Here is a 14,341-nt window from a genome sequence, read left to right as displayed (position 1 = left end):
TGAGTTACCATGCAAATCTGAATCTAAGGATAGATTTTTGAGTTCTGAGTACAATGCTGAAACCTCAAGTACCACAAACCCTGAAGATTCTTTTGCCAGCATTGGTGAAAAGCTATCAATAAAAAATAAGGCATTTTAAAGTTTGGCTTCATTACCCAAAATGAATGAAGAACTGTTGGAACAAGTATTCACCCACAATCTTAATCCTGAAAGAGGTTTGGGCTTCATAAACTGTGAGCTATGCAAAAGATGTGCAAAAGCTTAGCCTTTGGATTTTATTGAAAAGGGCCTATCAGGAAGCTTTTATCAATTTGGGAAGTTAGTAAAGAAAGGAGGAAACATTCCAGAGCTGGTGTTGGAATGGAATCTGAAGAAGATATAACAAAAAGCTAAACTACTACAGAACAATTATACAACCTATTTATCAGCCGAAGGGAGAAAAATCAAGCATCTGGACATCCTGAAGTCTCTAGTAACTTCTATGCAACTATGTCAATTTATATCAGCTGAGAATCTGGCATTATGAATAGACCCTTTTTTTCATCCACGATGATGTGTATTGATATGTATTTGGCAAGTCCTGTGGATGACAAACACAAAAAGAACAGGGTCTACCTGGAAGTGAGATATGCTTGTGATACATCACTTTCTCTACTTAAAACAAGTGACATTTTCCACCTGGTAAAAATCTATCAGAAACTTCTAATAGACACTATTCTACCTATCTCTAATTCTACTTAGGCATGCTGTACTCAAGACACAAGTTACAATACAGGATTTGAATCTTACAGTGGAAAAGATTTCTATACATTATAGATTCCTAAAATCACATCAATTTTAAAATTATATTACTAAGTTTGCCTAATGATTCATGTGAAAAGAATGCCAAAGGCTTGTAGAACATATTTTGTATGAACTTTATATTGCTATTATTATGTTTAAGCACTGAACAGATTAACATTTGTAATACTGGTACTGCAGGAAATAACTATATTGTTGAATCATTTCAAAATTTCTACAATAGTCATGTAGAAAATTCAGACCATATGTACAGCAGAGTTAAAATAGTTGACTTCGTGTTTTTAAATGTGTTTTTCTATCTTAAGTGTTTCTTCTCCATATTTTAAGACCTGCACAACATAAAACAGATCATAGAATCATAGAATATCAGGGTTGGAAGGGACCCCAGAAGGTCATCTAGTCCAACCCCCTGCTCAAAGCAGGACCAATTCCCAGTTATTGTTATTAGATTGTTATTAATAACCACCTTTAACCTAAGGCACTATGTAAATAATACAAACAGTCCTATATCTGTCCCAATTTACAAGAGTCTAACATATAGGCCTGAGGCAGAAAATACTGAGGGAGATCCAATGGCCTGTGGTATGCAGGAGGTCAGACTAGATAATCATAATTCATTAACAGATTCAAACGCCAGAAGGGTCCATTGTGATTATCTAGTCCAACCTTGTGAATAAGACAGGCAAAAACTTCCCCGAATCAATTCCTGTTTCAACTAGAGCACATCTTTTAGAAACAGATCTAACCTTGATTTAAAAATCACCAGTCATGGAGAATCCATCAAAACCTTTGGCAAATTGCTCTGGGGGTTATTTCCTTTCTGTAAAATATATATGCCTTATATCCCGTCTGAATTTATCTAGCTTCATATTATACCTTTGTCTGCCAGATAGAAGAGCCCGTTATCAAATATTTGTTCCCCATGTAGGTACTTATAGACTGTGATCAAGTCACTCCTTAACCTTCTCTTTGTTAAGCTAAATAGATTGAGCTTCCAGCATCTACCACTGTAAGGCATGTTTTCTAACCCTTTGAAGTGAGCTGTAGCTCACGAAAGCTTATGCTCAAATAAATCTGTTAGTCTCTAAAGTGCCACAAGTACTCCTTTTCTTTTTGCGAATACAGACTAACACGGCTGCTACTCTGAAACCTGTTATTTGTTCTTGTGGCTCTTCTCTGAACTCTCTCCAATTTATTAATGTCCTTCTAGAATTGTGGTCACCAGAACTGGACACACCATTCCAGCAGTGGTTGCATCACTGACAAAAAAAAAAAAAAAAAAGAGGTAAAATAACCTCTTTACTCCTATTTGAGATTCCTATTCTGGCATATGAATCTATGAATGTCGAGTCCAAAAACCCTTCTAGTTTTCTGTCTGCTTTGCTTCTGACTGGGAGAGTCACATTGGACTTCTGGGGAAAGTGAATCTATATAGTGAAAGCTGCCAGTAAGGGATTACTGGCATCAGACCCACTTAATTCCTTCCTTTAAAGACTAAAAGCATTAGTGGCAGTTGCCCTTCTTTTTTCCCTTCTCTCCAGCATCACAATGGAGAAAGCACAAGGAGTATATGAGGGAGGAAAGAAGAGGCTGATACAATCTGTCCCTTTAATGCAGCACCGTAGAGCGCAGTCAGGGAAAGAGGGACTAGTAGCATCCAGTCCCATCAATACAGCAGCACCAGAGTGCACCCAGGGGAGCAAGGGGCAGGCCGGGCTTGTTGAGGTCTTGCCCCTCAAGTGAGCTACTTCGTTCATTGAAAGGGTGCAGAGCTAAGAGCTGCACATGCTTGCAGGCTGCCTTTGTAGCCCCTCTGGGCAGAATCAGGGTACTCCAAAGGTTTGTGACTTAGATGCAGAGCTCCACGCCGTCCCCCCCCCACCCCCCAGCAGCAGCAACAGGGACCAATCAAAGGAAAGCTGAAGAAGAAGAAAGGAGGAGCTAGCCAGCCCATGATTTCAAGAGGGCAGAAGGTCGGAGCCTGTACTTGGGAGGAAAGGAAGAGGAAGGGTGCTATGCCATGGCAAGGTAAGTGGGGTAGATAAAAGTGGAAACAGAGGGCTGTCACCTAGAGAAAGGGAGGGAGGGAAGCAAGCAAAAGGGGCTAGCTACTCTCTCATTGTCAGGGGAAGCAGTGGAATGATGGTGCGAGTTATAGCCCAGGAGCTGTTGGGGGAGCTAATGTATGTATTGAGGGAATGGAGAGAGCCCCTAATGGATTTGTCAAGAACAAATCATGCCAAACCAACCTCATTTCCTTCTTTGACAGGGTTACTGGCCTAGAGGATGGGGGCAGGGAAGCAGCTGGTATAGCGATATATCTTGATTTTAATAAGGCTGTTGACACTATCCAACATGACAGTCTTATAAGTAAACTAGGGGAGTGTGGTCTATATGAAATTACTGCAAGATGGGTGCATTGCCGGTTGAAAAATAGTACTCAGAGAGAGTTACCAATGGTTTCCTTTCAACCTGGGAACCCATAAGAACGGCCATATTGGGTCAGACCAAAGGTCCATCGAGCCCAGGATCCTGTCTACTGACAGTGGCCAATGCCAGGTGCCCCAGAGGGAATGAACAGAACAGGTAATCTTCAAGTGATCCATCCCCTGTCATCCATTCCTAACTTCTGGCAGTCAGAGGCTAGGGACACCCAGAGTATGGGGTTGCATCCAGTGTTCCCTTCCATGTGCGGAATTAATTTTGTTACGTGCACCACTATGGAGGTGATGTGTGGTGAGGGTGGAGCTGAGGGGTTCGGCGTGTGGGAGGTGGCTCAGGGCTGGGGCAGAGGCTTGGGGTGCAGGAGAGTGAGTGCTCTGGCTGGGGGTGTGGATGGTGATGAGGGGTCTGGGGTGCAGGCTGCCCCAGGGCTGCGGTAGGGAGACAGAGGAGTCCCTCAGCCCTCTCTTGCCATAGCAGCTGGGGGCCAGGTGAGAGGCGCCTCTCCCTGGCCACAGCAGCTCCAGTGGGTCTGGGTTGGGCTAGGCCAGGGAAGAGGCACCTCTCCTGGGCTGCGGCAGTTCTGGCGGGGCTGGGCTGGGCTGGGCCGGGGGAGGGGCTCCTCTCCCTGGCAACTCCGGGGGCCTGGGCTGGGCCAGGCCGGGGAAGGGGCTTCTCTCCCCGGCAGCTCCTGTGGGGCTGATTGGGCCAGGCCATCGGAGAGACGCCTCTCCCTAGCAGCTCTGGCAGGTCTGGGCTGGGGGAGGGGCACCTCTCCCTGGAAGCTCCGGTGGGGCTGGGCTGGGCCGGGCCAGGGAAGGGGCGCCCCTCCCTGCCTGCATGGCTTTTGATAGCCTGCTGTGCAGCCACCTTACAGGGAACTTAGGTTGCATCCCTGACCATCTTGGCTAATAGCCATTGATGGATCTATCCTCCATGAACTTATCTAATTCTTTTTTGAACCCTATTATCCTTTTGGCCTTCACAACATCCACTGGCCACAGGTTAGACAGATTGACTGTGCGTCATGTGAAGAAGTACTTCCTTTTGTTTTAAACCTGGTGCCTATTAATTTCATTGGGTGACCCCTGGTTCTTGTGTTATGTGAAGGAGTAACACTTTTATTCACTTTCTCCACACCTTTCATGATTTTATATCCCCCCTTAGTCATCTCTTTTCCAAGCCTGAAAAGTCCTAGTCGTATTAATCTCCCTTCATATGGGCTCTGTTCCATACTCTTAATCATAGTTGTTGCTCTTTTCTGTACCTTTTCCAATTTTAATTTATCTTTTTTGAGATGAGGTGAGCAGAACTTCACAGAGAATTCAAGGTTTAGGCATACCATGGATTTATATAGTGACATAATGATATTTTCTGTCTTATTATCTATCCATTTCCCAGTGGTTCCTAACATTCTGTTAGCTTTTTTGACTGCTGCTACACACTGAGCAGATGTTTTCAGAGAATTATCCACAATGACTCCAAGATCTCTTTCTTGAGTGGTAACAACTAATTTAGATATCATCATTTTGTATGTAGAGTTGGGATTATGTTTTCCAATGTGCATTACTTTGCATTTATCAACACTGAATTTCATTAGCCATTTTATTGCCCAGTCACCCAGTTTAGTGAGATCCCTTTGTAGCTCTTTGCCGTCTGCTTTGGATTTAACTATCTTGAATAATTTTGTATCATCTATAAATTTTTCCACCTCACTGTGTACTCCTTTTTCTGGCTCATTTATGAATAGGCTGAACAGCACTGGTTCCAGTACAGATTCCTGGGGGACACCACTATTTACCTCTCTCCATTCTGAAAACCGACCATTTATTCCTACCCTTTGTTTCCTAACTTTTCACCAGTTACTGATCCATGAGAGGACCTTCCCTCTTATCCCATGACTGCTTACTTTGCTTAAGAACCTTTGTCAAAGGCTTTCTGAAAGTCCAAGTACACTATATCCACCAAAAAGGATCTGAGGTTTATAGTAGATCACAAATTGAACATGAGCCAATTATGTGATGCTATTGTGAAAAAGGCTAACATAATTATTGCGTGTACTGACAGTAAGACGCAGGAAGTAACTGTTCCATTCTGCTCAGCAAGGGTAAGACCTCAGCTGGAATATTGCATCCTGGTTTGGGCACCTCACTTTAAGAAAGATGTGGACAAACTAGAGAGTCTAGGGGAGAGCAACAAAAATACAAAGACCCATACATTTTGGGTGGTTAGAGTTTCCTCCGATGAAGAGCCTTAAATCTCATAACTAACATGTCCATACAACATAGTGATTTTATGCTAGGGGTGTGAATCCACTTAAAGATCCACAGCTTTAGACCCTTACACCCCCATAGTATCTGTGTGAAGTCAGTGGGGATCCATATGACTATAAACAGGACAAGGGCCTAAGTCAGCAAAGCTAACATAGTTACACATGTGACTAGCTGAACTACCACAGTAGGAGCCAATTAATAACTAATGACCAAAGATAAGCATACAATCTTCGCCTCGGGGGCATTGTAAAACATCCCACACTGGGGATAAATCTCTCTGTGAGGAAAAAAAGTGTCCAGCTCTGCCAGAAAAATTGTGTGCGCGCAGGGGACAGGTTATTTGCTGCATTTGCCAGGGAATGACATCTCTTTCCATAACAAATGCTAACAAACCAAAAGCTGGTGCCTTGGCTAAACTAAGCTATGATGAAGAAACAGCAGCCAACTGAGCAATATCAAGCAGCACTGAAACTGAGGAAATTGTTTCTCTGGGTTAAATAGATCTCCATTTTGAACCTATATAAATCAAATCCCCATTTCCAGGCTTTTACTCCTCATGGACACAGATATTATCAATCTGCATCTCTTTGACGGTCGACTATGCACAGGATATATGTGTCCCTGCTATGCAAAGGGCCACTTGATAGAGTTGCATGTGCTTACACTTGGGATGCATTTGGCCTTTACACTGGATGTTTTCTTAGCAGAACAAACATGGAGTCTCCTTCCCACTACTTTGCTTCACACAAAATAATACTGAAGCCCTACTGTTAGTCTGCTTGAGTAATCTCCTTCTGTTAAAGTGGCCATATTTTCAAACTAAAAAGGCTGTTTTTTGTTGTTTTTAATGAATGTGTACTGATGCTACTTCTGCCAACTTCTGACTCAACAGTGATTTTATTCCTGTCTTAAGAAACAGATTTACAGAACCCTTAGATTGACTGGGGGTACATTACTCCATGAGTATTCTCATTTATACCAGTGGGACTACTCAAAGTACTTAATGAGTAAGGATGGCGAAATCTTGCCCCCACATAAGCATCTGAAAAGCCCAGCACAAAACCGTCCCCCTTCTGTAGTTATTTAAAACAACACATTTATTGATTGCATGAAAACAAAGATAAACTTGATGTGTCCCAAAAGACATTTGGGCACTTAGATATCATATGAAAGACCAAGACTGTTCTAATAAAACGGAGACATACAATCTCTACCTTTGGGTCAACAGCTCCTTGGATACCTATCATGTTATGACTTGGATTTCACCACCTGTTTCATTTTATTGGACTCATTGCTCTACCATGAAGGGAGATTTTGAGTAGAGGTAGACATCTGGACATTTGTAAAACAGAGAAAGCTTGCAGCATTATGGAGACTGCTTATTTAAATGGACTATTGCATCAGAATTTTGATTGATTACGTAAAAACTACATTCCAGGCACAATGTAGAAATTCACTTGAACAATGAGCATCAAATCTAGCTCCTGACTGGAAAATTCCCAACCCAAAATGTTTACATTGGTTAAGCAAATTATGGCTCTGAGGATATAATAATGCTAATCCAGCCATCACAGAGACTATTTTTATTTTAAATCATGTTGGTCATGTCATATTAGATATAATTGTATGCAGGAAAGTTGTGAGAATTACTATAATGGTGTACCCCACCCTGGTTTGTCTCTCTACAGGACACCATCCCGTGACTGTTCAAAACTTCAGCAGGGTGGAAACAGAATCTTACACTTCCTAAATCATTATCCAGGCATAGGCTTGTTAATGTTACCAGATTATTAAACTGATCTCCACTTTGAACTCATTTCAATTATTCTAATTTGGATCTGAAACTTTTAGTTCCACAATCTTTTTCCTTTGGTTTGCTTTTACTTTTTAAAGATGGTGTTATTCCCATTGCAAACAGATTTTCAGTTATATATTTTTAAGATTGATATTGGTATCTCCTCTTCATGTACCTGGACTAAAAATCTTAAGGCATAGCCTTCACATGAAATGGCATGTGGGGGAAACCACACAATTTGACAAAAAAACAAACAAAGAAAAAAGCATATAAACAAAATAAATATAAAACGCACAAGGTTACACAATATCTAACTGAAACTTTACCTGGAAATGCATGCCCTGTTAGAGAATCCAAACCTGAAATTAAAACAGTGAAAAAAAAAATCTTTAACACTAATTTAATTGGTACCAAGATCACGTATCATTAATATAAAATTTGTCACAGGCAGCAAAGATAAAAACCTCATTAGGTAGTGTGTATAAATTTGGGTCCATATGACATAGAAAAAGCAGTATGTAAATATGAAACTCTTGTACAATTTAACAAGTTCACTTGCTTTGTTATAACAACTTTAATCATGCTTCACTATAGTTAGGTTGGGTTTCGCAAGTAATTCCTTTACAAACCACTGTTTTCAGAGGTTTATTCCTTGAATGTGAACATGCGTTCTGAAGTTGTACATATGAATTTTTAGCCCATAGTAATATTTTTCTTTTTCTTGCAAATATAAAAAAAATGATTCTTTAAAGATCTACGTTCAAAAGATGATAAGCCTGATATACTACTGCAGGAGCAGGGAAGTGTAAATTACTCCCGTATCCCAGGAGAATTCACTTTGAGGGAAAGCAGACAATGATACCAACACAGCAAATCCTTCAGGCTTTTTCCTACTGGTAGGACAAGAATCTAGAATTGTAGCTGTCAGGAGTAGTACCCTGCCATTTACAATTCTATATTTTTAACAGAGACCCATTCGGTAACTTATGAAAGATGCTCTATAACTCACACACTTGTGTTCATATTTAGGTCTGTAGATGGAATTGAACTCAAGCTCTGCTTTGTAAAACAGGGTCACAGAATCATGACTATTTAACAAGACTAGCAAGGGCTCCTTTTGTATTAGGAAGACAAAAGTAAAATATATTTGATTGGCCAAAGAAGTCTTCCTACCTAATGTAATATGGAATGGGGTGTGCAGACCTTTTGATCATACAGCAAAGCCTCATAGGTCAATAGCACCCCATCCCAATTACGACTATCACCCTCACAATGGTATTATAAAAGATATGCCACCATCAAGAGTTCCTTCCTCCCTCCACTCAGATTGTGAGATAAAAGTAAGCAGCTGTGTGTTCCCCAGGACAGCAGAGCAGGGGAGTTCTGTGCTTCCCATTAAAAGAGAAGAAGAGAAAAGGTGTTGGAGGAGGAATTGGAGGAGAAAAGCTCAGTGGCGAGTTTACTCCCCTATGTGAGTTCACTTGGTGTTATTCTGAAATTAATTTAGTCTTTATTTTTACCTGGAGATGGGTTGCTCAAGGATCTGAGTAAATTTATTAGAAATGTGCAGTAGGAGTTTTAAATAAACACAGCCTTGAAAAAGGATTTTCCTTCCTGTTTGTAACAAACATACAAAAAAGCGGATGTGACTGGAATATTTGTTGATGCAGCTCAAATGTTGAGCCTCCTACAGTACAAGTTTTATTTTTTTAAAAAATAGTTGTGGTGAAGAAATATATCTTCTGCTGGATAGGCTGACACACAGCTTCTCCCATTAGAAGGTAGAAGGAAAACATTCCTGACTGTGATGATATATAAATGTCCAAATGAGAGAAATTTACTGAGTACCAATAACATGCTCAATGCTATAAAAGAACAAAGAAAACATGATTCCTGCCCTAGAAAATACGGCTTTCCAAAAATCATACAAAGACACTGCACACTACACATATTCTACATGCATGTTAGATCAGTGGTTCTCAACTTTTACCATCTGAGTTACGACAGAAAAACACATTTTTCGATCTCCCTCTCCCATAAGAAAGGGATCATGGTCATGACTACTTTCAGTACCTGTTCATGACCCCTTGACCATCCATGTGTTACAGATTATACACAAGTGCTAACACTCACCTTCCCCCAAGTTAGGCGCCTAAATCCTTTGGTGGATCTGGGGCTTGAGTAATTGCTTGTTTATATAAAATAAAATAAAAATAAAAACATGGACGTAGACTGTTATCTATGAAATACATGTGTACATCCACTGGGACTCTGGGTAGAATGACTGCAAAACTGGATACTCTGCAGGCAATGCACATAATGCATCTGTCTCAAAATAAATCAGCACTAGTTTGTTGTACTACATGAATAGCATGTGTTTATTTCCTTGCAACTAGACCTACATGAGATGAAAATAAGGTAGTTCGTCACCCTCTTACAACTCTACTGTGTGAAGTTTTGAATAAAGTAAGTCCTCCTTTGCTAGTTGAAACCACTGAATTTTAGGATACATTGAACTCACAAATCATGATCCACAAGCCCCGCTTCCATCATTACTTTCCCACAATAAGTGATATGAACTAAAGAAGGCGAGCAGTGTAAAGGTTTCCCAAATGCAGACAAATACAGTCTGCTGCTCTTCCTTGCTAAAAACTTAAGTACATGCAATTATTACAGTTAATAATGGAATGAAATCTTTGCTGTGCCTGGAACAACTGGGGTTTCCAGTCTCTGCCATAGGGATTCTACAACTCTGTTACACCAATTAAAGGCCAGGATGATAGGAAGGGTTTTGAGCTGCTCTGTTTTGTTTCTTACGCACAGAACTGAAAATGGGAAGAACTGAACTAAAATTAACTAAATTGGTAAGAAACGGGGTGGCAGTGATAGATCATAACGTTAAGGTCCATATGTTACCATTAAGCATATATTAAAGAAATAAGAAGATGGTTTATAGTTCAAACGGTTGGTAATTTAAGCGTGCATACAATGTTGGCACACAGCCAAAGACAGAGAGATGGCAGTTTTGGTCTATGACTAGTGCATTGGTAGGTGGATATGGACTGAGGTCAAGTAAAGGTCACTCCAACGCTGCAAGGAGAGGTCAGTCCAAAACTAGGTTAGGGTCACCATCCCATAATAGCAAATATCCCATAATACTACAACTTATTGTGTAACAGCTTTAATTGACAGTTATAGACCAACCACAGCTGCTAAATGTAAGTATGGACCAATCAGAGAGGGTCTGAAGGTGATTAGAGGATAGGTATGCTAATGCTAGGATTGGGAGACAAGCCAATCAGAACAGGCCAAAAATTTTATAAAAGACAGAGCGAGCAGGCAAAGGTCAGTCAAGTAAGGAGCAGGAGATAAAGAAGGAGAACCAAAAGAACATCAGAAGAAGCAGCAGCAGTGCTTCTAGTGCAGAGCAGAAGGATCCTGACAAAACAGAGGAAGAATAACCTATGGAGAGTAAGCATGCTAGGTATAGTGTAGGATATAAAACAGAAGTAGGGTTAATTAATATGTATGGCTGGGATACTAAAGATGAGTGTCTGTAGTGTGTATGTTTATGTTACCATGTATAAAGTTTAGAGTTTATTAAAATTGCTGGCAGTGTCCTACGTATGACTGATCACCATGTGCAGAACATAATCACTTAAGCCATTCCAACTGTATAACATTACAATATTGGGTACTTTAGCTTGTATACCTGTGCTAAGGGATTTATGTTTTAACTGATGTTTAGATGAATTGCATTAGGAAAGGCTGCTTACACTAAATAAAGAAAATACTTTTGGAAAAGTATTGCCTGGGTGTCAATCTTTTGACCAGAGGGCTGTATCCATGTTCTCCCAGCAGTGAACAAATCTAGTCTGTTCTGGGGAGTTTCCTGAAGGACATAGGGAGATCCTTGGTTAAGCCTGGCAATTCTACTAGGGCAGGCCGCCTCCTTTCTCCTTGCAGGAACTGATTAACAGGTCAACATCTTGGGAACCTGGAAGTAAGATACAGGAGGGATACTCGGGGATCCCTGAGTCTGTTCTTGGGATAACAAGAAGAAAAGCAATAGTCCTTATTATCAAAAAGACTTTGCATTCCCTGGACTGATTTTCAACTAACTATACGGGATCAGGTGGAATAAAAGTTTCTTGGATTCCATTTATCATATCTGTTGCTCTGATGTGGTGGTTTTCAGTTTGATTCACACAAGATTTCCCAAACAAAAAATAGGAACATTGATTAAAGTGATGTACATGCAGATGAAACACATTTCCAAACAGCATAACTACTATGTCCACAGTAGCAATTAGCAATAAATTATATTCACAAAATGCATACCTGATTGAGACAGTAATTCATTCATTTAAATAGAAGAGAAAAAAGACTGATTTGAAGTTAGTACTGACTTCTATTTACACTGTAGAAAATGTAGATGATTTTAGAAAGGGAATGGGGATATACTGTTCTTTAGTACGCTGCAATCATTTCATTAGCTCAGTGCAGAACAGGCATTAGAGAGAGTACAGGCTTTTTATATAGATAAGATCATTGTTTATTTCTTAGCATTGATTTGATTAGGATTTCCAGCATCACAAAGATGAAGTCTTCTCTATTTCCTGTCTCCAGGGCACAATTCTTCACATTTGAATAATAGCACATATTGTACACTGCCATATGCAGAGCTTCATCTTTCACCTGGGTGGTTCCTCTAAAGCAGGATTTGCACTAAAATAGTGATGTACAATATATCTTCTTCCTGGATTAACATCCCAGGTTTGTACTGCTGCTGCATTGTATTGAAAGAACACTGACACCTACTCTGGAAGCACAGTCGTGATGCCACACTGGGAAATGTATTTCAGGTGTAGAACACATGTAAGTAATTGTAATGTTAGGAATCCTTCCCTGGAATATCAGTGAGATACTGAAATGCCAAATTTAATATCTGTGCACTGATTCATTCATAGCAGAGTGAAGAGAAGCCAAAGAAACTCTAAACTATGCTTCTTTGCAAATTCCTTGGTTCTAAATGTTCAATAACTTCCCTGCCAGGAATTATATTTTCTCCTCTAATTCTTTGTGGTAGGCAAAAAAATATTACAAGAAGGCTGGATCCTAATTTACTCTGGGCAGGAGAACAAGAAAGCAGCAGTAGAAATAAGGGACCAAGAGTCATTCTGGGTATGTACTGTAAAATAGCTCAGAGGACCTGGGAACAGTGCATTTTATAGTGGTCCTTTAGAAAGAAAAAGGGGTGCAGTCAAGGGCCGAGGGCTGGATCCAGAAGAACTGCCCTACAAAAGTTTGGGACATGAAGAAGGGATATGAAGAGATGTGAAAGACTGGTCAGGGCCTCACAGAAGCAGGAGAAGTGGAATGGGGATGGACAGCAGAGCTGCAGTGGCTGGAGAACTGGGATGACTTGCACAGGTCAGAAGCTGCAGTTGCAGCTCTTCCAGCCAGGACATGGGAAATAAAAATCTATGTCAGCCAGTGTGGGGATGGGGGAGGGAGCAGAAGCAGTGGTGGAGCAGCAGTTGGAAAGTATCTGAGTTCTAAAGTTATCTATTAAAAGTTGATGAGAGCTTTTGTGTTTTAGTCCCATTATTTTTCCCCCTGATTTTGGAGAAGTGAGACATGAATCTCAAGCTCTTCTCTTGCATGTCCTATCTGGCAGACAAAGTGGGCTGTTTTTGGCAGGATGCATTTTCTCCATCTCTTCCATTCTCTATCTCTTCCCTTACTTTGTTGTCTTTTCTCTCTTGTGTTCCATCTCCCCAAGCCTCTCCTGATTTTCTTTCGGTCCCCTCATCCTTCTTAGATTTGGGATGTTGGGAGCTCAGCACCTTCTTCCCTCCCTGGGATCTAGCCGAGACTCTTGTGAAAAACATTTCAAGAGTTGACAAGTCTGCACTCCCTAGAAGAAGATGGCCACTAGTGGATATACCTTTTAGGTTTGGGGACCATCCTTAAATAAAACTAGTAGGTAAGACAGAACGGCATCCGTGCCTCTGTATGATGGCACTATAATGGAAATTTGCTTCCGCTGCAGAAACAATATACATTATTAATTAAAAGACTGTTGTTGCTGTAAAGACAATTCCCAAACAATTCTCATTTCTAGACCTAGATCTTCAGTAATTATTGTTATTTTATCCTCTTGCCCCTATCTCAATTAATAAGACTCAGTTTTCAGACTCTTTCTCATGGTCATTGCTACATTATCACACTTGTCTGTCATTATTTCTGTTAACAGTGCAATTATGATTTTTAATGTGAATTTATGTTTTCTATAATGATCCATCTGATAAAAATGGAGAAAAATGAGTTTGTAGATTACACAGACATTCATAATGTTACAGTAGTCAGCTTAAGAACCCCATAAATCATTTGCACTGGTTGTCTGAACTCTGTTTTTTTACCATCTCAGCAATAATGCAAGAAGAAAAATAATAGTTTGGTTAGATAGTTATGAAAACTGTCCAACAATGCACTATATAAAGCTATTTATTTCTTGGTTTTTTTCTAGGTACAGGCATAGTAGTGATTAAACTACACATCAAAATGGGCCATTCAAATCAAATCCACAGGGGCAATCATGTATTGGTTCTGTCAGCTTTCGATCCAGTGCTGTCACTTGTTTCCCAAAGACACTAAATTCATTTTTTTCTATTCTGAGTATAACCACATGAACAATGCAAGAACTGTTTGGGATAAATGGTTGTATGGAAAATTAAGTATCTTACTGTTAATAAATCTGATAGTCAGACATCTCTAAAAAGCACAAGTTAAAGTGTCAGGACAAAAATGAACTTAGTATAGCCAAACCAAAGCATTCAAAATTCATGAGTCAGGCCCTCAGAATCATGACACTGGTTTAAAAAAATCACGAGATGACAAAATATAATGAAGGTTGGGTTCTTTTTATTTGTATTCTGATTTTTGAGTCTTTAGGCTTGAACTTTCAAGCCTTTCACTGCAACGAGGGCTAGAAACACACTTTTTTAAAAACTAAAGTTGGGATTTT

At 40.2% G+C, this 14,341-nt stretch overlaps 1 protein-coding gene across 7 annotated transcripts in view; it reads right to left on the bottom strand.

Annotated features, from left to right (window-relative positions):
* DLGAP2 (DLG associated protein 2) overlaps nt 1–14,341 on the bottom strand; it is a 701,029-nt gene that overhangs the window by 200,260 nt on the left and 486,428 nt on the right. For 4 of the 7 annotated variants that reach the window (XM_048845341.2, XM_048845340.2, XM_048845342.2 and 1 more), the window contains one exon: nt 7,638–7,670. The exons of the other annotated variants lie outside the window; for them this stretch is intronic. In XM_048845341.2, coding sequence (XP_048701298.1) covers nt 7,638–7,670 — 33 coding nt within the window. The remainder of the gene's footprint in view (nt 1–7,637; nt 7,671–14,341) is intronic. 7 annotated transcript variants of the gene reach the window in all.

Source organism: Caretta caretta, chromosome 3 (assembly GCF_965140235.1).
Source record: "Caretta caretta isolate rCarCar2 chromosome 3, rCarCar1.hap1, whole genome shotgun sequence".
NCBI lineage: Eukaryota > Metazoa > Chordata > Testudines > Cheloniidae > Caretta > Caretta caretta.
This window is presented reverse-complemented; position numbering and strand designations above follow the sequence as displayed.